This window comes from Apus apus, chromosome 23, assembly GCF_020740795.1.
Source record: "Apus apus isolate bApuApu2 chromosome 23, bApuApu2.pri.cur, whole genome shotgun sequence".
NCBI classification, from domain to species: Eukaryota; Metazoa; Chordata; class Aves; order Apodiformes; family Apodidae; genus Apus; species Apus apus.
Window position 1 is genome coordinate 2995652 of NC_067304.1, and position 22513 is coordinate 3018164.

The 22513-nt window shown below is 55.7% G+C and overlaps 1 protein-coding gene across 1 annotated transcript in view; it reads left to right on the plus strand.

Annotated features, from left to right (window-relative positions):
• Positions 1-500: 500 nt before the first annotated feature.
• The window catches only part of GRM4 (glutamate metabotropic receptor 4), a 38977-nt gene continuing 16964 nt past the window's right edge, over positions 501-22513 (plus strand). Inside the window, exons 1-5 of the mRNA XM_051638988.1 lie at positions 501-1258; positions 9685-9901; positions 18301-18436; positions 20692-20846; positions 21099-21239. Of these exons, the coding sequence (XP_051494948.1) occupies positions 740-1258; positions 9685-9901; positions 18301-18436; positions 20692-20846; positions 21099-21239 (1168 nt within the window). The 5' untranslated portion in view covers positions 501-739. The remainder of the gene's footprint in view (positions 1259-9684; positions 9902-18300; positions 18437-20691; positions 20847-21098; positions 21240-22513) is intronic.

Genomic DNA, 22513 nt, shown 5'->3' on the forward strand with positions numbered 1-22513 from the left:
AAAGAGCAGGTTTCTCCCCACATCAGCTCAAGGTCTGAATTAAGCTCATCTTTAAAGTTGTCTCCTGTGCTCAGCTGTGCCCTGGGCAGGAGGGTTGCTCTGGGGTGGGCAGGGATCAGGGCTAGGGGTGCCTGGAGGGATTTGCCCTCCTCTGAGCTCTGTCCTGGGGTCTGTCCCACCTGGAGGCTCCCTAATGGGGAGATGTGATGGGACAGGTCCTGGTGGCTGCCTCCAACCCCAAACCAGCCACCGACCTGGTCCTGCTCCTTGGAGCAGGGTGAGCTGGGGGCCTCTGCATGGTTTGACCTGAGCTAAAGCTGCTGATGTGCCTTAAAAATCAAGTGCCTCCCAAGTCCTGTTGTTGGTTGTTTTTTTTTCACAGTATCCCCCAGCGTTAATTTCTGAACAGCTCGGAATACCTGAGCTCCTCTTCACGCCCCTGCTTGATGTTTCTCTCTCTTCCTCCCCCCTCTCAAGGGCTCCAGAGGAAGGACCAGCAGCTTTGCTTGTGCTCACGTCTCCGCCGCCGCCTCTTCTCCCGGCCATGCAGCCCCCGGCGCCCTCCTGCTGCCCGGCCTCCCGCTGCTCCCTGGGGAACAGCATCTCCAACGGGAACCACTGACAGTGCTGGGAGCCATGGGAGCCACGGGAGCCGTGCAAGCCTCCCTCCCCAGCCTCGCTCCCTGACTGCCGCCGGGTTTCGGGCCGGGAGCTCCCCCCCCCCAGCACGGCTTCGGCGATGAGCGGGGGTTATTTTTGCATGGAGCGTCTTTCCTTCTGCCTCCTCCTGAGTGCCTGGAGCTGGGGGTGGGCGCCCGGGGGTGCCGCCAAGCCCAAAGGCCAGAGCTACCCACACATGAACTCCATCCGCATCGACGGGGACATCACCCTCGGGGGGCTGTTCCCCGTGCACGGCCGGGGCGCGGAGGGCAAAGCCTGCGGGGAGCTGAAGAAGGAGAAGGGCATCCATCGCCTGGAGGCCATGCTCTTTGCCTTGGACAGGATCAACAACGACCCCGACCTGCTCCCCAACATCACCTTGGGTGCCCGGATCCTGGACACCTGCTCTCGGGACACGCACGCCCTGGAGCAGTCGCTGACCTTCGTGCAAGCCCTGATCGAGAAGGACAGCACCGAGGTGCGCTGCCTCAGCGGGGGGCCCCCCATCATCACCAGGCCTGAGAGGGTGGTCGGGGTCATCGGTGCCTCGGGCAGCTCCGTCTCCATCATGGTGGCCAACATCCTGAGGCTCTTCAAGGTAGGAGGGTGAGGAAAACCAGGTTTGGGGAGGGTTTTGGAAGCGTTTCTCCACGCGTGTCTCTTCCTCCACAGCGGGGGTAGGCAGGAGATGGTGTCTTGAAATTCTCCTCCTGCCTCCTCCGGGTCCCTGGGGACCCCTTGCTTCACCCCCTCATCTGGTGATGACAGTTTTAAGGAGGATTTTTGTCTCTTCTCCCCTGGTTTTGCAGGGATGTGATGCTGCTGCTGTCGGTGGGGCTGTGGGAGGGAGGTCACCTGGCAGGGGATGGGTGGGGAGGGGGAATGGGGGTGGGTGTTGGGTGGGATAACTTGGGCTGGAAGGGACCAGGGGGGTTCATCCCACCACCCATGTCCACCAGAACCTTCTGTGGGGTCAGACCAGGTTGTTACCTGCTGGATTGTGATTGATCTTGAAAACCTCAGGGGTGACTGTTTTCTGCTCCAGCCCAGGGGGCATCAGCCAGGCTGGGGACACTTGTCCTGTGTCACTGATGTGCAAAGGGGAACAGGGTGCTCAGGGCTGTGGTGGGACAAGGACTGGCTCTCCTGCCTCGCCCTACCAGCCTCAGGGCAGCTGAGGGGTTTAGAACTACTTCCCCCTTGTTGTGCCTTTATTTATCCACAGCAACGTCCCTGGGCTAGAGGGTGTTTGAACGAGAGCCCCTCTCCAGCAAAGGGCAGGAGAAATGTCACCGTCCCACACACCCAGCAGCAGTGGGAGCTGCACCCAGAGCAGGATCCCAGCACCCCAAAACCCCCTCAATTCTTCAGGGTTGCTGCCATTTTTCTTTTTCCCTTGCCTTTCCTCTTTGGAGAGCACCAGTTGCCCTCCTGGTAGGGCTGGGAGCGGTTAGCAGAGGTGGAAAAAACAGATGATCACTGATGGGGTTTGATTTTTCTGGGTCTTTTTTTTTTTTTTTTTTCTTTTTTTCATTTTTAAATAAAACAAACCACAACAAAAAACGTGTAAATGCTCCAGGCAACGAGTGAGAGGGCTACTCAATAATTAAAATCATATAAATTAGAGGGAGCGGGAGGAACTTAAAAGCTATTTGCTGAGACAAAAAAGATTGAATGCTTGCCTGGGAGAGGAGGAGGGAAGCAGAAAGGAGTCAGGAGAGTGACAGGCAGAGGAGGAGATGTACCTGTGCCCTTTCTGGCTGGTTATTTTTTTTTTCTTCCACTTTTCCTCCAGTTTTAATCCTTGGGTCATGCCTTGACCCATGCAGCAAGGATGTCATAGGATCATAGAATAGAATCACTGGCTGGTTTGGGTTGGAAGGGACCTTCAAGATCATCTAGATCCACCCCCCTGCATGGGCAGGGACACCTCCCACCAGCCCAGGCTGCTCCAAGCCCCATCCAACCTGCCCTTCAACACTGCCAGGGATGGGGCAGCCACAGTTTCCCTGAGCCCAGATGCACCCATGCCCCAGCCCTGCACCTGGGCACTGGTGAGGACCTGTCTCCAGCCCTGGGTGTCCCCAGCAACTTTAAAATCCAGAGGTGACCTCAGCCCAACGCGACAGCGAGAAGGCAAGTAGAGGATGGAGACCCTGAGATCCTTGGGAGGAGATAATGCAGGACGAGCTCAACCTTTCCTAGACATCAGCAAACCCCTGGTCTGGGTGAGGGGGGTGCCCTTCCTGGTGGTCCCCAGCACAGGGCCCTCATTCCCATGGGATGCGCGGTCGTGCTCCTGCAGCAGCCGGGACTGGGGAAGCTGGAGGAGGCTCTTCTCCCTCTCCAGGACCTGAGAGCTGCTGCCGCTGCTGCTCTTTGTTATTCAAATAGTGGCTTTATGGCAGGGACATGCTCAACATGAAAATAAGGCAACTTCCATTTCACGCCTCTGCTGACCTTTAAGCGCCGGCGACTCCGCTCCGAGGTTCAGCGAAGCATTTGCCTCCCCGGGCGCTGCGGCACGGGCAGTTGCCTTTGCCTGCTCCCTCAGGAATGACACTTGCCAGAGCTCTGGCTCCTGCCACGGCATCACGGCACCTTGTGGTCACTGCCCGTGTCCCCCTCAGCGCCCGGGCCTGGCAAAACTCGGTGAGGTGTGAAGTGTTGGGAGATGAAACCGGGATGTGGTCCCGATGCTGGGGAGCACCAGGGACACCTGCCTCCTTGGGTTGGTGCACCTGCCCACGGGCAGCTGCTGGCAGGGGGAAGTTTTGGGGGTGTTACGAGTGCCTCTCCAAGTGCTTTGGTTTATCTGTGCCCTGTGGGATTGCAGCAGGAGCCCCCCACTTCCCAGGCTGAGCCCCATGGAACCACGGCTCCCCTGGCCCCCCTCCAGCAGGTGGGGTGTCATGTGGAAGGAGGTCACAGCAGCCCCCCAGGTTTATCCCTTGGAGCTTGGAGCTGCCTCTTACTATGTCCACAGCAGAGGTGGCCATTTCTGTCCTAGGATGATGCCATCACCATCCATGGTTCCTTGCTCCATCCCCTCCAGTACTTCCCCCCCCTGCTCCATCCCCCCCAGTACATCCCAGCCTGCTCCATCCCTCCCTGCTCCATCCCCCCCAGTACATCCCAGCCTGCTCCATCCCTCCCTGCTCCATCCCCTCCAGTACATCCCAGCCTGCTCCATCCCTCCCTGCTCCATCCCCTCCAGTACATCCCAGCCTGCTCCATCCCTCCCTGCTCCATCCCCTCCAGTACATCCCAGCCTGCTCCATCCCCCCCTGCTCCATCCCCCCAGTACATCCTACCCTGCTCCATCCCCACTTCCCAGCCCCCCCCAGCCTTGCCCCTCCCTGCCAGGGCTTTCATCGCTCCCGCGCAGCCTAAATAAATAACGTGTCCTTCGTTAGCTGCCACTGCCTAATTAAAGCTGTACATCAGTGGAACAACTTGCAGATGTGGTATCCTCTGTCCAAGCCACTTTCATCACTCTTCACAGCTCTGCCTGCAGGAAAAACCTTCCCCCAAATCCCTGCTCTCTGCTCTTTTTGATAACATCTCTCCTGCATCACCGCCGGATTTCTGGCACGCTCCGGCTGCTTCCCAGCCCTTTCCACTGGCTTTCCAGCCCTGACTCGACTCGATTTCTCCAGAACTACCACATCAATGACACTGTCAGGTCCTTCTACTTCAAACGTGCTCTCCAAAAAGCTGTGCCAGGGCTGAGGGTACATTTATTTTATTTTTTTTAACCCCATCCAGAAAGAGCTGGGACGCGGTGGAGCTCGAGTGCTACGTTGGGGTGAAGAGCATCGTGGACTCTACACGTACTGGGCACTTTGAGGAGCTTGTTTTGGTGGTGGCAGGGAGAACAGCAGCAGTTTTTAGCACAGGGGTGTTGTACAGCATGAATAATTCACCTGACAGAGGCTGCTGAGAGCACAGTGGGAGCTGGCTGTGCTCCTGCACCTGCAGGCAGCCAGGGCTTGCTGCCCAGGGCTGGATCAGCTCCTCCCCAGCTCATATCTGCTCCATGCCCTCCTCCCTGTGCCACAGGGGATGCCCCAGGGTTTTGGGAGTGATGAGACGGGTGGAATTCTGCATTCAGCACCACCTTGCCCCACTTTGGTGGGTAGATAACCTTCAGGAAGCTGGGAAGGTGGAACCCGGCCTGGGGACGCTCTGATTAATCACCCGCTCTGCTCCTGCCCCTTCATTTCCTTGCTCTTCTCTGGGTTTATTAAAATAAATTGCAGCTGCCTGGCCCCCCCGGGCTCCTCCCGGGCTCCCCCCGGGCTCCCTGGCTTGGTGAGGAGGAGCAGGAGGCTGAAGGCAGGTCCAGCAGGGAGCACATGGCTCCACTTTGCTCTCGGCTGGGATAGGAGCCGTTTTAGGCTTTGTTTTGCTTTTTATCCTTGGAGAAAAGGGATGGAACCACCCTTTGGCAGCACTGGGATTTTCCACTGGAGCTCCAGGAAGCCAAGTCTATGGGTAATTAAGAAAAAAGCTTTCTTTCTCTTCACTGGTTTTACATCTGCCTCTGGCACCCTTGGATGAACCATCTCCTTTTGGCACTGGGCTGGCTGGGGGATCCAGCCACACTTCCTGGCTCTTTATTTCTTGACAAGGGGCAAATTTATTGAAGGGACCCAGCAGCCCATGCCCAGCCTCAGAGCTGCCTGATTTCCACACTCAGATGAACAGCTCACAGCAAAGCAGCAGGATGGTTGGGCAGTCTGTGGCTCCCTGCCCCAAGCTGTCACCCTGCAGTGGCTGCCTTTCAGTGCCACCAGAGCTGGGAACTGGAGGAATTTGTTACTGCCTCTGCATCACGTGCAATACCTGGGAGATTTTCCTGCCCTGGGCAATTGGCATCATCCATTTTCAGCTGGGGAAACTGAGGCATGGAGACCTGGTGAGCAGCTTCAGGGGTCTGTGGGGTCGTTATCACTCTCTGAGGAGATGCTGAGGGCTGGATCCTGTCCTGATCCTGTGGCCCCAGGGAGGAGGCACCTGCTGGGGGCTGCAGCTCCCTCAGCTCCTCTGACAAGGTCTGACCAGCCCCTCTGGCCCCTGCGGTGCTTTACGCTCTCCCTAATTAAAAGCTGCCGTCCAAGTGGCTTGATGATGGAAACCCTAATTAAATCAATTCCATCTTGTCGGTGAGCCAGAGGTTTGCATGAGATATGCATGAAATTAATAATTATGGTTAGGGAATTAGCTGCTCCTGTCTCTGGCATGGGGGGGAGCTGGAGCAGGAGCTCCCAGGGATGCTCCCAGTGGGGGTGCATGAGGCTCTGGCTGGGCAGTGGCCCCTTTATTTTTTGGGTCCTTGTCCCCTGGCTGCTCAGGCTGGTGGCTTGTGTCAGAACATCACAAACCTCAGCTGGGGCTGTGCTGAAATTGGTGCTTTTGCCTGATTTCCCCCTGATCTGGAGGGGATTCTGTCCTGCTCTGGTAGAGAAAAATGCTGCATCAGCTCCTAAGCTGGTGGGGATGAAACAGGAATGGAATGAAGGTGCATTTGAGCTGTGTTGGAGGTTGCTCACACCAGTTTGGCATTGACACCCCCTGCTCCTTCCTGCTCTCTGACTCCGAGGGGCTTTTTTGCAGTTTGGGGATGATGGGATGATGCTGACTCTCTTATCAGTTCAAAATAAGGGAGAAAGGAGGTTTTACCTGGGATCACTCTTGCACTTTTGATGGAACAAGGGAGCCTTGGGGAGCAGAAGAGCTGGTCCCACCAATTTCCTCACCAGCACTGTGGTATTTATTTATTATTATGAGCCAGGCAAGGTAGCACCAGTGCCCAAATATGCAGCTGAGATGTTTCCAGCTCTCCCTCCCCACCACATCCTTATTCTTTCCAAGAACTTTGTATTCCTTGCCTGCATTTTGCTTTTATGGACCTAAAAGGGCTTTTGTCTTTTATCTGAGAAAATAGCTGGTGCTGGGACTTGGGCTTTTATAGACCAGGAGATCAAAAAGGCAGAGGGGGGGAGAAGGCAGGAGTCTCTGAAACAGTCATTTGGGAACTGGTATTTTATTTTTGCTTCCATCCAAGGCAGAGGAGTGGAGAGAAAAAAAAAAACAAACAACCACCTCTTTCCATTTGTTTAATAGAAGGCAGCTTCTAGTTTGTAGCCTGGAGATCTACAGGTGTTCTCTAGGCTTGATTTTCCAGCAGGAGTTTCAGCAGGATGGGCAGCCCAGGGGTTAAACTCAGAGAGTTTTCACCAGAGAGGGCAGTGATAAGACAAGGGGTAATGGTTTTAAACTGGAAGAGGGGAGATTTTGGTTAGAGATCAGGAAGAAATTCTTCCCCATGAGGGTCTTCAGGCACTGGTTCAGGTTGCCCAGGGAGGTTGTGGCTGCTCCATCCCTGGAAGTGTTTAGGGCCAGGCTGGATGAGGCTTGTGCAGCCTGGGCTGGTGGGAGGTGTCCCTGCTCACAGCAGGGAGGTTGGAACCTGATGATCTTGAAGGTCCCTTCCCACCCAAACCATTCCATGATCTGGGCTTGGAGGGAATGCATGAAATAGTGATGGGATGCATGGAATAGCTGGGAAGTCTCCAGTGCCCTGCTGAAGAGGCAGGGATTTGTTTAAACCAAACTGCTTCACAGAGGAAAAGGAATCATTGGGAAAGGATCCCGTGGAAGGGCAGGATTGCATCCCTGCCCCTAGATCTCCTTGGATTTGGGCACTGCTGCCCCCTGTGCCTACTCCCCCTCACAGCTGGGAGCATCCCCTGCACCCCGACACCCATTCTTGGCTGGGAGAGGAGGAGGAGGAGCCCAGCACCCCTCAGCTCCCCCCCAGGGTGAGGAATTGCCAGCCCAGCTCCTCTCCTGCTGAGCAGAATGTTAATCGAGTCTCAGGCACCAGTCACAGCTCCCGAGGAGTAGATCCCAGCCCCTCGGAAAGGAGCACAAAGCAGATTGTCACAGCGAGTAATCCTGTTTGTGCCCTGATAAAGATTCCTTCCCTTTCCCCCTCCCGCTCCTTCTCCTTTTCTCATCTTACATTTTGCAGGCAGGTGGAAGGGTGGCTGCTCCCTTCCCGGAGCCTCTTTAGCATTCAGGTGGAGTGGTGGGTCTGTAACACCAGTATCACATTTAATAGAGAGAGGGAAGAGAGAAGGGGAGTGGGAGAGGGGAAAATAACAGGAACAAAAGAGAAACTGGGAGCTGCAGCCTGGGAACAGGAGTGGAGGAGGATGGAGGGGACTGGGAGGGTTGGGAGACCCAGGAGGGTCCTGTGGTGACCTGGTGCAAGTGCCCCCAGCCTTGGGATGCTGCCACCCAGCTGGGCTCCTGGCAAGGTGCCTTGATCTTTGCAACAGGAACTAGGACCCCCCTCTGGCCCACAAACCTTCCCTTCTCCCCTCCAAGCCCACCCAGGTGGCTCAGCTGCTGGCAGCTGGCTAATTGCTGAATTAATTTAATAAATTGGACCACCTGGGTGCCTGCTGAGCCCTTGGGATTTTGGGATCCGTTGCAGTTCAGTGGTGATTCCTGAATTGTTCCTAAACTGGCTTAGAGGGAGCAGGAGAGGGTGGAGAGTCCTCTCAGCGCTGGGGAAGGCTGCTCTGTGCACAAGGTAAGGGGAAGTTTGGGGTGGGTGATGGCCTGGGTTGGTCCTGCTCCTCGTGCTGTGTTCTGGCAGGAGCACAGCACCTGTGAGAAGGTGAGAGGGTGACTGGTGGCCAGACCCTTCCCTGGGCTCTGCCAGCTCCAGGTAAGGCTGGTGCTTTCTCTGCAGAGCTGCTGCCCTGTAGCTCCAGCCCTGCTGATTCTATTGCTGCTCAGTTTCAAACCTTGCCCAGGTTCTCCTGGGCTGCACCTTGGTGAGGTCCCTGCCTGGGTGTGGGACGAGGGGATGATGGATGGGGCTGGCTGGGTGCTCAGTATGTCTTTGGTAGGGAGCTTCGGGCTGGTGGGGAGAACCTGAGCTTGATAATTTAATAAGTCTTTTCCATCTTTAAGATAAATGAACATCTGTGGTGTGTTTGGGAGCTGTGAAGTGCTGTGTGAGTGCTGAGCAGCGCGTGATCCTGTGGTGCTAAATCACTTTAATGTGCTGCACGAGGTGCAGCAGCTTGGGCTGATTTAAAGGGTTTATTTATGGCTTGGGTGGACAGGACCCAGCAGGGTGGGTCAGAGCTGTCCTTCCTAGGGCAGGAAGCCAAAGAGAGACCTTAGCAGTGCTGTCCAGGGCTGGAGCAAGGTTTTCTTTTTTGGCCTCTTCCACCCTGGGCACATCTGGTGCCTGGGAAGCCCTCCTGGGGTCCTGCTGGGTGTCCCTGAGCTTGAGGTGGTTCCCGAGCCCCAACATCTTCAGGGTCCAAGCCAGCCTGTGTAACTGGGGCTTGGTACCTGCTTTCCTTGGTGGTGCCACCCAGGCAGTGTGGAGGATCAAAGTAGGGTGGCAGGTGTGTTACCTGCAGAAATGAGAGCTTGGGTTGCTCTGAACCTCTCCCAGGGCTGCCCAGACCTTTGGTGGACCTCAGAGGGACTTGCTGGTCACTGCTTTGTCCCAGGGCTGTTTCTGGCCTTCCTCTGGAGATCTTGGAGTCTTTCAGACCTGCTGGGCTCTGCCCAGCCAGGTGCTTCTGCAGGCAGAAATGGAAAGCAGCAGCTCTGTGCTTTCTGATGGGTTTATTTCCCTGCTCCTAGACACTGGTGTGGAGATGATGTGTGTCCCAGCCTGGGCTGGGGTAGTTTTGTGTCTCCCAAACCCAGTTATGGATGGAAATCACCAGATCAAAGCTTTTGACTTGCTACCAAGACTCAGTAGAGCTGATCACCTTCTGCTTTGTGGTTTCCCCCTCCTTGATGGTCCCGGGTCCATGTCTGTCTGACGGCACGTGCTGCCGCCTGACCCAAGGTCTTCCTTGACGTCCACCTTCCTCTCCTCCAGAGCAGGGCTTGGGGAGCGTGGGCAAGGTGAGGGCATTGCAAGAGGGCAGAGATGACCTCCTTCTCCTGACGTGTTGTCTTTCCCCACCTCCATCCCAGATCCCCCAGATCAGCTACGCCTCCACCGCGCCGGACCTGAGCGACAACAGCCGCTACGACTTCTTCTCCCGCGTCGTCCCATCCGACACCTACCAGGCCCAAGCCATGGTGGACATTGTCAAAGCCCTCAAATGGAACTATGTCTCCACCTTGGCCTCCGAAGGCAGCTATGGAGAAAGCGGCGTGGAGGCCTTCATCCAGAAGTCCAGGGAGGACGGTGAGAGAGTTGCCCCCAGGATGGGGGTTCATTGTGGGCTTTGGAGGAGCTGGGGCTGGAGGAGATGGGGATGGAAGGATGTGTCTGGTTGGGCTTCCTGAATTTGAGCTGGGATGTGGCTGTGGTGCATGATCAGGGGTGGATGGCATGATTTGGGGAATGATTCCATGGCAGTGTGGGTTTGGGGCTGCTCTGCTGATTGCAAGGACAAGGTGGTGTCCAGCAAGGATCCGAACTCTCCACCAAGGATTGGGACCAGCAATCCCAAGCTGCCTCTGCAGGACAGGCTGCTTTTATTGCTGTCAGCTCCTTTTAGAAGGCATCTTGAGATCCTGTTCCCTGCTCACAAGGAGACCTCAGATCTGCTGGGTTGGTGGCTGCTGGGCTGGTCTAACCCCCTCCCTTGGTGGCCAAGCCACAGTGCTGGGCACGTTCCAGAAGAGAAGACTTTTACAAATGCTTCTGGGTTTTAACAAGAAAATAAAGTTGGCACCAATGCAGGCTTTGGCCAATTTTAGTGGAATTATCCCTGAGGGCAGGTGCTTAAAACTTGTCTATGGGCTTTGGACGGGCAGAAAGTCTGTGCTCAGCAAAACTCTTTGGGAGGATTTGTCGGGAGCCAGGAAACGTTTTGCTGATGGGAGCACTGGGATGCTTAGGGGGGATTAGCAGCCTCGGGAGTGGTGGAGGAGTTCATGGATACCTGCTGAGCATCAGCCCTGTGACCAGCTGGGGTGGGTGATGACCCCTGGGTGTTGCTGCAACCTCAAGACCCCATGCAGGGGCTGGCATGGTCTGTCTCCCTCTGGCTTGGGGGCTGGGTGGGAGCTCAGGAATGTTTTTCTGAGGCAGTTAAATCCCTGCAGTGCACAGGTTGCTGCCTATTACTGCCTTAACTGTATCTAAATGGCACATTAAATTCTGGCAAAATCGGTGGGACACCAGCATATCCGGAGCCAGTCAAACTGTGTTATGGCCTTATAAATGGATAAAGGGAATAAAAACTTGGAGTTGACGAGCTCCTAATCAAAGCCCTATAAATAGGAGCAATGTTAATTCTGTCTCGCACACGCGCCTTGGCAGGGGGAGCTGGCTGTGCTTTTCATGTGCAGAGAAACCCATCTGGGGATTCAACCTGGAATCTGCTCTTCAGGATTTTCACTTGGAAAGCAGAATATTTTCACGAGGCTGTGGTTTTGCAAAGGAGGATGCTCGGGAGCAGGAGGGTGTGTGATGCTTGTTGTGCAGCGGGATGGGGTCCCTGTGTGCCCAGCTGGGGTTGTGCCTGCATGGAGTTGGTTCCAATGACCAGGTGCTGCAGGGTTTCCAGGGATCTGTGGATGGGAAAGTGCCCCTGGGTGTGTGTGATGCCTGGCAGGTTTTGGGGAGCAGATGGGGTGCCCTGTGGGACAAGGTGCCCCATGGAATGGGATGCCCCCTGGGGTGGATCGCCCTGCGGGATGGGGTGCCCTGCGGGATGGGGTGCCCTGCGGCTGCAAGCAAAGGGCTGTGTCTTTGGCTCAGATAACAGCCTTGGGTTTGTAAAGGCTCCCAGCAGCCTCGTCTGGCTGGTGCTGATAACTGGATTCTCCTCTGGCTCCAGGAGGAATAAGGGCAATCCACCTTTTGTGGGGGCAGGGTGTGCGGGGGCACTTTCCATTTTTATTAAGCATTTTTCCACCCAAAAAGGGATTTTTCCTGCCCACCTTGAGCTGGCAGGTCCTGCCCTGTGGGGTGACTGTGGCAGGGCTGCTGGGTGACATAGGGAGGTGACACTTCTGCTGGGTTAAACACCTGGTCAGCACGTTGTCCTGCCCAGTAGAGGATGCTCTGCTGCCCCCTCTGTGGCCCTTGTCCCCCAGGGCTGGGGGGTCGGGGTGCTGGGGGCTGCACGGGCGGAGCGAGTTGATGCACCGGCACAGTTTGAACCTGTGTTGCCTCCTCCATTAAGCACCAGTAAGGAGCGGGGGTGTCCTGACTGGTGGCCCTCACTGCAGCAGGAGCACTTCTTGGAGATACCTGGGGGTTCCACCAGTGCCTATAACCAGCTGGTTAATGACACGACAGTGTAACTGCAGAGCAAACGAGTGCACGAGGAGCCGCACGGGGCGCGTGCGGGGCCGGGGCTGCAGTCCTGTCATTTGTGTGTCCGTGTCACCCGACGATGGTTGTGCGTTGGTGACAAATCTAGTTATCAAAAAGCACAATTCCCCTGTCACGGTGGGGTAAGTGCAGCCCCCGTCCCACCGGCGCCGCCGCTTCCCCCTCCCCAGCAGCATCACCGTGACTTGTGGGTTCGCAGGAGCCTCGGGGACCCCCCCGACCAGGGGGCTGGGGTGCCTGGGGGCTCCCAGCTGCTCCCTAAAGCAAATTCCTGCTCCAGCTCCAGCTCCTAAAGTGTCTTCATCACCCATGGGGGGCAGCTCCACAGCCATGAAAACTGTGGCTGGACCAAGAAGGTTGTTTGGTTTTTTTTCTTTAATTTTTCCCCCCATATTTTTCTTCTGTTTTTCCTTTTTTTCCTTTTTTTTTCCCTTTCTTTTCCTTTCTTTTATTTTTCTTTTTCATTTTTTTCCCTCCCTTTTTTTCCTTCTTTTAAATTTTTATTTTAAAATCTCCCAGCCATGCCCCCCTGTGGTGGCAACCACAAGGCTGGAAGAAGAGCCAGGCTCTTCCTACTTCATCTTTATGTTTTCCTCCATAAAGAGGGGCAGCTCCACTGACACCAAGAAGCTTTACACCAGTGCAGAGCTGCTGGGAAGGGGAGAAGGATCCATCCCCTTTTATAGCTTGTTTGGATATGCCTGGCTCTGATTTGCACTTCTCTGCATGAAGGGTCATGCTATTTATTGCTGCTTCAAGGTGCCTCCAGCCTGGAAAAGTGATAAAGAACAGCTGTGGGTTGACTCAGGACCTAGCCAGTGGTTTGTCAAGTAGGCAGGTTTCCCCATGCTGGGGTATTTATGCTGAGGGAAGGAGCCAACTGACCCCAGGATCAGGGTGAGCTCCTTCCACTCACGGCTTTGGTTCATTTTTCATGCCAAGCCTGAGTCTCCGGAGTTGGTTTTTATTTCCATCAGGCAATAATGCTCATTGCTGTCGTTAGCAGTTAGCACTCAAGCTGTTTGCTGTCTGATGCATTATCAACTTGACCTTCAGTTTGGATTTTTAGCAAAGCCTCACGTTAAAGCTTCCGCCGTCGCCGTGGAAAATGGTTCTGCTCAGAAACCGACCCCTCGCCGGCTGGGGGAGAAGAAACTCACCCTGGGCTTGGGTTCTTCTGGCCCTGGGCTACCAAGACACTTCCCTCAGTGGTCCATTGTGTCTTAGACATCACAATGACGCTGGCAGTTATGGTGCTGGTGACTGCTGGTGGTGGCACTGGTGGCTGGACCGTCCTTGTTCGCAAGAGCGACGATTTCTCGGGTGCTGAGGCTGCAGGCACCTTGTGGCTGTGAAGGATGAATTTTCTCTGGCCACGTTTAAGTGTTTTAAGTGTTCCCCCAAAGCATCCTGTAAAGGCAGTGAGTGTCAGGGCTATTTACACCTTGGCATCAAGGCAGAGCCAGCACTGAGTGTCCCCAGCATCCCCACTTCCATCCCTTCTTGTGCACCATCTCCAGAAAGTGGGTCATCTCCAGCACCATCCCCAGATCATCCCCAGATCCATGGCATCATTCCAGTGGGCTGGCAGACCCCTGTGCAGCCCTTTGGCTCCTTGTGTGTTGACATCCCTGCTGTCACTGAGCTCTTGGAGCTGAAGTATCAGATCTATGTTTCTGTAACTCAGCTGGTGAGCAGGGCACGTTTTGCCACATGTCCTAATGTGCAGCGCTTGGCTTTGTGAAGAGCACAATGTTTCCAGCCCAGCACAAGACTCCTTAGTCGTGTCTGGATCAGTTTTACACTCTCACTTCCCCTCTTTGTTGTTTCATCCTTCACTGGCTTCCCTATACTTTTAGTTAAGAGGCTGATGAATATCTGTGACATGTTTGTCCATCCCCGTGTGACAGTCCTGGTTGTCTCTTCCTGGTTTTAGCCAAGTTTGTTACTTTTGGTTGACACATTAGGATGTCACCCCCCAAAAAAAAACCTGCTCCCAGGTCTTCAGGTGTAACTGTCTCCCCATCACACTCCTCTGCTCAGCCTGCCTTGTGTGCAGGTGCCCACGGGGTGGAAGGAGCTTTTTCCCAAAGGGCAAAGCCACTTGTTGCTGCAGTGTTGAGGATGGATGGGTGGGCAGGAGGATGGACAGGCAGGCAGATGGCTGGGCAAGGGGGTGAACGGCTGGATGGAGGGGTGGTTGGGTGAATGGTGCAGACCCTCACCCTGTGCAAACCCTCAAGCCCCACGATCAGAGCACAGCTCACTGCCATGGCACAGGAGCTTTGCCTCTCCAGGCCACAGGGCCATGTCCTTTATGACTTCTCTAATGAGTCAGCTCCTGGAGGCTTTGAAGTGACACGGATAATGAAGCCCAGGGCAGGGGAGCAGCCAACTGCTCACCAATTAAGACTCTGGGCTGGGGAATTTCACTGGAACTGCCGGGTTAGGGAGGGAAGGCCAGGGGAGCTGTGCAGGTGCTGCTGGCAGAGCCAGATTCCCCTCCTCAGGGTGCCCGGGGAGCACTTGGTGGTGGAGGGGACATGCACGGCACTGTTCCCCTTTCTCCACCTCCCTGAAGCCGGGGCTCCCGACAGAGCCTTCCCTGCTGGATTGTGTCCCTTAGCGACAGCAAAAGCTTTTCAGCTGCCTGCAATCAAGAGGGCACCTGAGAGGCCCTCCCGGAGCTGCTGCTCTCCCACCAGCCCCTAACGGGGGTGATTAATCCCTGCCCCGTGTCTGACAACAGGTGTTAACCCCCCCTGAACCAGGAGATGCCTGTGGAGGGAGATCCCGCCGGGTGATGCCCAGGGAAGGGACACATCCAGGTCCCCGAGGGTGGTGCAGGCAGTGGTTTGCTGGGCTTGTTTGCTGGAGGACAAACCCGTCCCTTTGCAGACCCTCTGGTTGCCTGTGCAGGTTTTGCACGGGAGATGTTCCCTCTTGTCCTGATGAGCATCTGTGCTGAGACCCACCTGGGTGGGGCAGGGTGGCTGCTGCTCATTAGCTGCAGTGGGTTCGTTATGGGGAGCTCTGGTGGGTGGCAATGCTGGGCATTCTGGGTCACCTCCCATAATTATTTCCTCACCATTTCACCCTCCCTGTTGGTCTCCGCTTTCCTGGGTGTGGGCTGCTGCTTCTTTCATCCTTGGCTCTCCCCAGCAGCTCCCTGCAAAGCTGCTGGCTCAGTCACCGTGAGACTGGGTTGTCACCACTGCAGGGCCTTGGACCAGGAGCCAAAACCAGCTCCAGGTGCTCCTGGGTGCTGCCCCAGCCCTGTGGGAGGTTTGGAAATGGGCTCCAGTTGGGATTTTATGGCTGTTTCTTGCTGCAAGTGCCCTGCCATCCATCAGTGATGGAGTGTAAGGGATCCCATCTGAGCATCCTTAAACTGGGCGCCTGCCTCCAAGCTGTCTGGAGCAGCTGGGTGTGGGATGCTCCCCTAGTTCTGGAGGCTTTCCCCACTATTCCTGTTCCTCCTTGGTCCTTTTCCAAAGCTGGGGGAAGAAAAAGAGGAAATAGCCTCAAGTTGTGCCAGAGGAGGTTTAGATTGGATGTTAGGAACAATTTCTTCATGGAAAGGGTTGTCTGGTCCTGGCCCAGGGCAGGTGGAGTCCCCATCCCTGGAGGGATTTCAAAGCCATGGAGATGTGGTGCTGAGGGACATGGCTCAGTGATGGCCTTGGCAGGGCTGGGTTGACAGTTGGACTGGAGGATCTGAAAGACCTTTTCCAACCCAAATGGTCTGATGATTCCTGCCCTCTCCCAGAGCAAGACCTCAGCCCCAGTCAGGGGGGATGCTGCTCCAGCTGCCTCCTCACTTCAGTTCTGTGCTCTAAAGGAGTGTTTTGACTAAATGGGCTTTTGTGTGGAGGCAGTAGGAGCATCATGAGGCAAATCCCCCTGCCCTGAAATGTGCAGCTCTGCCCACCTCCTCTAACCCCAAAAAACCATTTTTTTCCCCATTATTAAGACAATTTCATGAATTAAGAAGATAAAAACATTAAACAGCCTTGTGAGCTTTGGTACAGGGGCTGGAGGAGTGTGCTGAGGGGATGTGAAGCCCCCAAACCCTCCATGGGCTTTTACCTGGGTTGGGTTTGTGATATTTTTAGCCCTGGAGAGCCCCAAGGAGCTGTAGGAAATCACAGGGCCCTGGCAGTGCAGCCAGGGGCTGCAGACATCCATGTCCATCCCTGGGGCAGTTTTCTCCCAGGCCCCAGCCCCTTTTTCTGGGTTCTCCATCCCCTCTTTCCCCTCCCACCTGGCCTCGGTCACCTGCTCCTGCTGCATTAATAAGGTTCTCATTACATCCCAATTGCCCATATCCTTTTTTTTGTTACATTCCTCATTAGTTTGATTTAATGGAGCTGCTGAGTAACTTGGTCATCTCAGAATTGCCATCGATTTAGTCCCTTTTCTTATTTATTTATGGGCTCATCTCCTCTGCCACCCTCCTCTTCCCATGCGTACAAGAAGGTGGCCACGAGTTTGTCTGAGGTCACTTGCTGCTCCTGTGAGTGCCACGGGATCCTGGGGATGCCCAAAGCTTCTGCTGGGGGTGAGGGGTGTAAAACACCCCTGGAGGACCCCAGTGCAAAGCCTTGGACAGTCTCAAAGCTTTGGTTTGTTCTGGTTGTGCTGGGAAGGTGCTGGTGCTGCAGCCCTGCCCCCCTACGTCCCTGTGCTGCACACCCATGGGCACGTGTGTGTGCAAGGGCACGTGTTGTGGTGGGATAGACATCAGAGGAGCCTGGGAGCACGGGCAGCACAGGAGCCTCACAGGGTTGGTAGCTGGTGACCCACAGGTGTGCTCTTGTGCCAGCCCTGAGCTGTCACTCGTGTGCACACACACCTGCCCGCCCAAGCTGGGGCTTTTGGAAGGCTCTCGGGCTTGCAAACTGCTGCTTTTGTTGGATTTTTCTCCTTTTCTTGCCATGGAAACCCTAACTAAGCTGTGCTGGCTCCTTAGCTGGAGCTGTGGTCTCTGGTGGCACAGCCAGTGCCACCCTGGCCTGGCTGGGGTCAGCAGTGACCCCCGGGCAGGGACGTGCCCACCCTGCCTGCACTGCCTGCTGCTGTCTGGCTGGTCTGTCTGTCTGTCCTGAAGCCTGTTTATCCGACTCCCTCCTCTCCATCCATCTGGTTCCCCAGATGGGAAACAAACAGCAAATTGGCCCAAGTTCTTACCACAGCAAAAAAACCCCAAACAACCCTCAAACCCCCTCTGGGTGTCTGGGCTGGGGGGGCAGAGATGGGCAATGCTCCCCTGACCAGCAGCTGTTTGCTGGGGATGCTGTTACCCCCACCCCTCTGACCACCCTTGCACCCACCAGATTCCCCCCTCACTCTGCACCAAGGGGTCAAATTATCCCAATTTTCCTCCAGCCCAGCAGGACTGAGCAAACAGTCCCATCCCAGAGCCCTCCGCCTTGGTCCCCATCCCATCTTCTTCCTGCTCCTCTCCAGGGCTGTAAACTGGGAATCTCTCCCAGCCACCATGTGCTAATTACTCTGACCTTTGCTTAAGCTGGGATCTTTCAGTGGCAGGCGAGGTACCAGCCGTGTCATTTGCTATGCAAATCAAGACCATCAATTACCTCCAGAAGGTCCCGAGATGTTTAATTTTCTCTTCTGTTTCTCTTTTTATTGACATCTGCAAAAATGCAGGAGCAGGAGGGCTCTGGCTCTTCCAAGCTGGAGGCTGGGAGCCCAGCAGCCAACTCTTCCAATTGCCAGCTTCCCCTTGTCTCTTTTAATTTTAATTAGCTGCTTTTGCAATCACCCTGTGGAAAGTTGGGCTGGGACTTTGGCTGGAGCCGCAGGGATGGGAATAAAACCCTTTGCAGGGCTGAGCTGCTTTCTCGGGGGTGAAGGGCTTGCGGTGGGGCTGCAGCCCATCATCTCCTCTTCCCTATTCCTCTTTCCCAAAAATGATACTGGTTTTGCCAGTGTTTGGTCCCTGCATGTGCAGAGCCCTTGGCACAAAGCAGTCCCAGGCTGGGGAGGGGCTGGTGCTTGGAGCTGGCTGGAAAAATCCTCTGAGAGCTGGTGGGATGGGATTGTCTGTCTGTTGGGGGGGATGGGGTGTGATCTGGTTGTGGCTCGAGATGGCAGGTGCTGAGAGGAGCAGGTGGAAGGCAGGGATGAGCCACGGAGATGTGGGATGGGAGGGCAGGTGAGATGTGGGATGAGGGAGGAAGGGGAGTGGGGAAGGGACTGTCCCGGGAGATGGGGACCGTCCCAGGGGATGGGGATGGGCAGGGGTCTCAGTGTTGGGGTTCTCTCTGCCACAGGGGGGGTGTGTGTGGCTCAGTCTGTCAAGATCCCACGGGAGCCCAAGCCAGGAGAGTTTGACAAGATCATCCGCCGCCTCCTGGAGACCTCCCATGCCCGGGCAGTCATCATCTTCGCTAATGAAGACGATATCAGGTGAGGAGGGGCCAGGCCTGGCTGGGAGGGCAGTCTTGGGTGGGGGAGAAATGCACTTCAGGGTGCTCATACTGAGCCTGAGGTGTGCCCCTGCCAGGGGGTGGGATGTGGGATGGTGACAGCAGGAGCTGGGCACTGCAGCAGGAGCTGACTGTGCTGCAGTGAGCAGATGTGTCTGCATCCTGGAGCAGATGTGCCTGCCTTCCTGGCTGCCTTTGCAGCTTGGCAGGGACGTGTCTGCAGTGGGGAGAGGATGCACCTTGCAGTGTGGCAGGGACATGTCTGTAACAGGGAGAGGACACACCTTGCAGTGTGGCAGGGACGTGTCTGTAACAGGGAGAGGACACACCTTGCAGTGTGGCAGGGACATGTCTGTAACAGGGAGAGGACACACCTTGCAGTGTGGCAGGGACACATCTGCAGCCACCAGAGCTGACTTCAGTGAGGCTTCCTGGCATTTTGAGGCCATCAAGCCACAGCAACACTGAGCTCAAAGGAGGAAAAATCTGCTTTCTGTTGGCTTTGGGATCTCCTGCTGGCACCACCCTGCTGCTTCACTCATGGGCTGAGTCAGGGCTGGTGTTGGGGCCCCCTGAGCTTTGGCCATGGCAGGATCCAGGCTCTGGGTCTGTGCAGCCTCAGCCCCCAGCCTGGAAGAGAAATGAGTCTGGGGGGCCTTCTGAGGGACCCCCTTTGCCTGCTCTGGGGTGATGAGCTGCTCTGCAGGTGAGGCAGCATCTTGCAGCTCCCATTGTTTACAGAGCAGAGTGATTCACTTGGAGCTACCCCTGATTTCCTAACTATCTAATTTATTAATCAGCAAACATTATGTAAATGTGGGTAAACTGCGATTTTCAATCAGTTTACATCAGATGTGCACACGCTGCTGTGTTTCTTTTTTTCCCTCCCTTAATAGAAATGTCTCCAGACCTGACATTTACGAGGGTGTGTGGTGAGAAACAGGGGATTTACCTCACTGTGTAAATGGCAAGTCCCATTAACTGGGGTTTGTAAACATTTGCCCATCCCGATCGGATTAGATCCCATCAACAGCAGGTCCCACACCCACCTCGTGCAGGGGTTCAGCCCAGGCATGGAGGCTGCTGGGACCCCCAGCCCTCCTGCCAGCCTGGAACACACTGTGCTGCCTCTCCCGCCCTGTGCTGGGCCAGGCTGCCCAGCCAGATAGTCAGGAATAGTGGTTGCTGGAATTTCTGCCTGGCTGAGATCAGGTGTAAATCACAGCTCTCCCAGGAACAGCCTCAGTTTGCCCTGGGGAGATCCTGCCCCACACGAGGGGCAGCTGTGCCTGGAATGGGTTGGGGGCTTTGGTGACATCCCTGCAGCCCTGGAGCAAGGTGGGAGGAGCACGGAGCAGCCCACAAGCCTCACTGGCCCCTCAGCTCCCCAGGCTCACCTGCCCCTTCCCATCTTGTCTCCACTCTCTGCTCCAGTGGGGCTGGTTTGGGTATTATTTTTTGGTTTGTGGTTTTATTTGTTTTTTGTTTTGTTTTTTTTTTTCCTTCCTGTGCATCTCAAACACCATCTGGGCTTGAAATGATCAGGGGCTGAGTCACCAACCTGCCTCCTCGCTGCATGGGGAGATAGGGAGATGATTCTCCCACAGGGCTGGGAACCCACACGAGCCCCCAAGGGACCAGTGAGCCCTGGGAATAAAGAGCCTGGAGGGTGGGATCCAGGGAAACTCCCAGCCTTCTACTAAGATTTTCTGGCACTGGTGGAGTAGCTGAGTGTCTGGCCAAGAGGAGGGATGCTCAGTAGTATGGATGGCATCTCCAGCTCTCCAATGCTGCCCAGTTGAGCCCAGTTTAGCTCTAGCCTGGGCACTGGCAGCACTGGTTGGCTCTCTCTGGTGGGAGCTGAGAGCACATGCACGGTGGCTGCTGCTGCTGCTTTTCCTGCCTGCTGCAGCAGAACCTGATTTTTTTTTCTTGTTTCTCTCCTAATCTTAGGTAATTAAGGGGGAAATTCAATTACCAGTCAGCAAATATGCAAGTGAGATGGGAGAAGCAGCCTGGGTGCCCAGGCTGGGGAGGAAGGAGGGTGGGGGAGCTGAGCAGCAGGGTTTGCTCTCCAGTATCTGTACCCGCCGGGTCCTGCGTGGTCCCTGGTGCTGGTGCTCCTGGGAGCAGGAGAAAAGCCCACCAGCACTGAGGTCTGCCTCGTACCAGTGTCCCCACTTCTGTGGGGCTGGACACAAAGCTGATGCCCCAGCCTGCTTCTTCTCTCCACAGGCGAGTGCTGGAGGCGGCCAAGAGGGCGAACCAGACGGGACACTTCATCTGGATGGGTTCGGACAGTTGGGGCTCCAAAATCTCCCCTGTCCTGCACCTGGAGGAGGTGGCCGAGGGCTCTGTCACCATCCTGCCCAAGCGGGTCTCAGTCAGAGGTGAGGGGCTGTGCTGGGTGGGCTGTCCCTCCTCAGCCTGTGAGGTTTTGACTTGGTGTTTTGCAGCAGGTCTTCCCTGAGCGGGTTTTCCAGTCCGCAGTTTTGCTGGGACAAAAACCCAACACACTCGTGTGTCCCTTGACCCTCACGAGACACCCCCCTTCCCCTCTTCTGGGGGAGTTTTTGGACCACGTTCAGCATCTTTCTGCCATCCTAGTGATTTATCCCCTCCACCCCCTCTTCCCTGGGCAGGTTTCGACCGCTACTTCTCCAGCAGAACCCTGGACAACAACCGCCGAAACATCTGGTTTGCCGAGTTTTGGGAGGACAATTTCCACTGCAAGCTGAGCAGACACGCTCTGAAGAAGGGCAGCAGCATCAAGAAGTGCACCAGTAAGAGCTGTGGGGATGCTGTGTGTGTTGCTCTGTCACACGGGGGTGCAGAGGGACCTGAAGGTGACGGCAGAGACCTCAGGGCAGGTGTTAGAAAAGTTTCACTTGGTTTTTCCCTTTGGGGACTTTGAGCTCAGCCATGTCCTGATTGCTGCAGAGCTGCCAGCCCAGCTCAGGGCACTTCCGTGGGAATTAATGGTCTGTGCATGCAGGTCTTAGTATTAGGATTAGGTTTTTTTTTGGACTCAGTATCAGAGCCAGGTGGGAATCTGGAGAAGGCTGGAGAAACGTTTCTGGGGCGTGGGGAATGTGGGCGGTGCAGAGCTGCTCACCTGCATGGATGCTTGGGTGTCTGCTGGGCTCGTGATGGTGGGAGCTGCCTTAAAAGTGGACAGAAAAGCATTTCTGTGCATTCTCTGAGCTGTGGGTGACCCAGGAGCTGTGGAGATGTCTTGGTGTGTGAGTGGGCACGGTCCCCGTGCAGAGCTCCCAGGGCTGCTCCCTCTCCTGCACCCTTCTTGCGTATCACCCTTCCCTTCACCCCATCTTCTGTGGGTGCAAAATCGCCCAGATTTGGGGCTGAATTCTGCCTCGTGTCACAGCATTTGGACAACTGTCTCCTTCTCATCTCCCTGTTGTCCCACGTGAGGCACGAAGCCACCGGTGCGTCCTTGGTCCCTCGCGAACAGCTCCTGCCTCACCTGAACAGACTAAAACCTGGGGAGGTTGCAGAGAAATTAGGCTAATTAATAGCACAGGGTCAGGATCTGGCTCTTGCTTGTGGCTGTGGCCACAGTGTGCCCGTGCCTGCAGGGAGGGTGCTGCTGGGTGCCCCACAGGAGGGTGCAGGGGTGCCCAGAGGGGAGATGATCACCCCGGGGATGTGCTGGAGTGATGTCTGCAAACTGCTTTGCTGTCCCTTTGCTGCTCCAGGCAGGGACACTCCTCACACCCCCCACTGTGCATTTTTACCCATTTCCAGCTCAAAGAGGCTTGTGGGGATTAATGCCATAAACAAGGTGACCGGGGGATCCGTCTTGTTGACAGCCCTGCTGCAGAGATGATGGTTGGAGACTCAGGGAGTTGGTGACATGTTTACAGAGGGATGGGGGAGATTTACTGCCTGCCTGGCACCAGCTGAAGACAGATAATGACATGGCAGCTCACAGGCTGTGGTGTGGCAGGACTTGGGGACACTTGTGTGTCCCCCCTGTCCCCTCAGGAGGGATGTCTGTGGAATCTGTGCTGTGTCAGCAGGTGGGTGGACCTGGTTG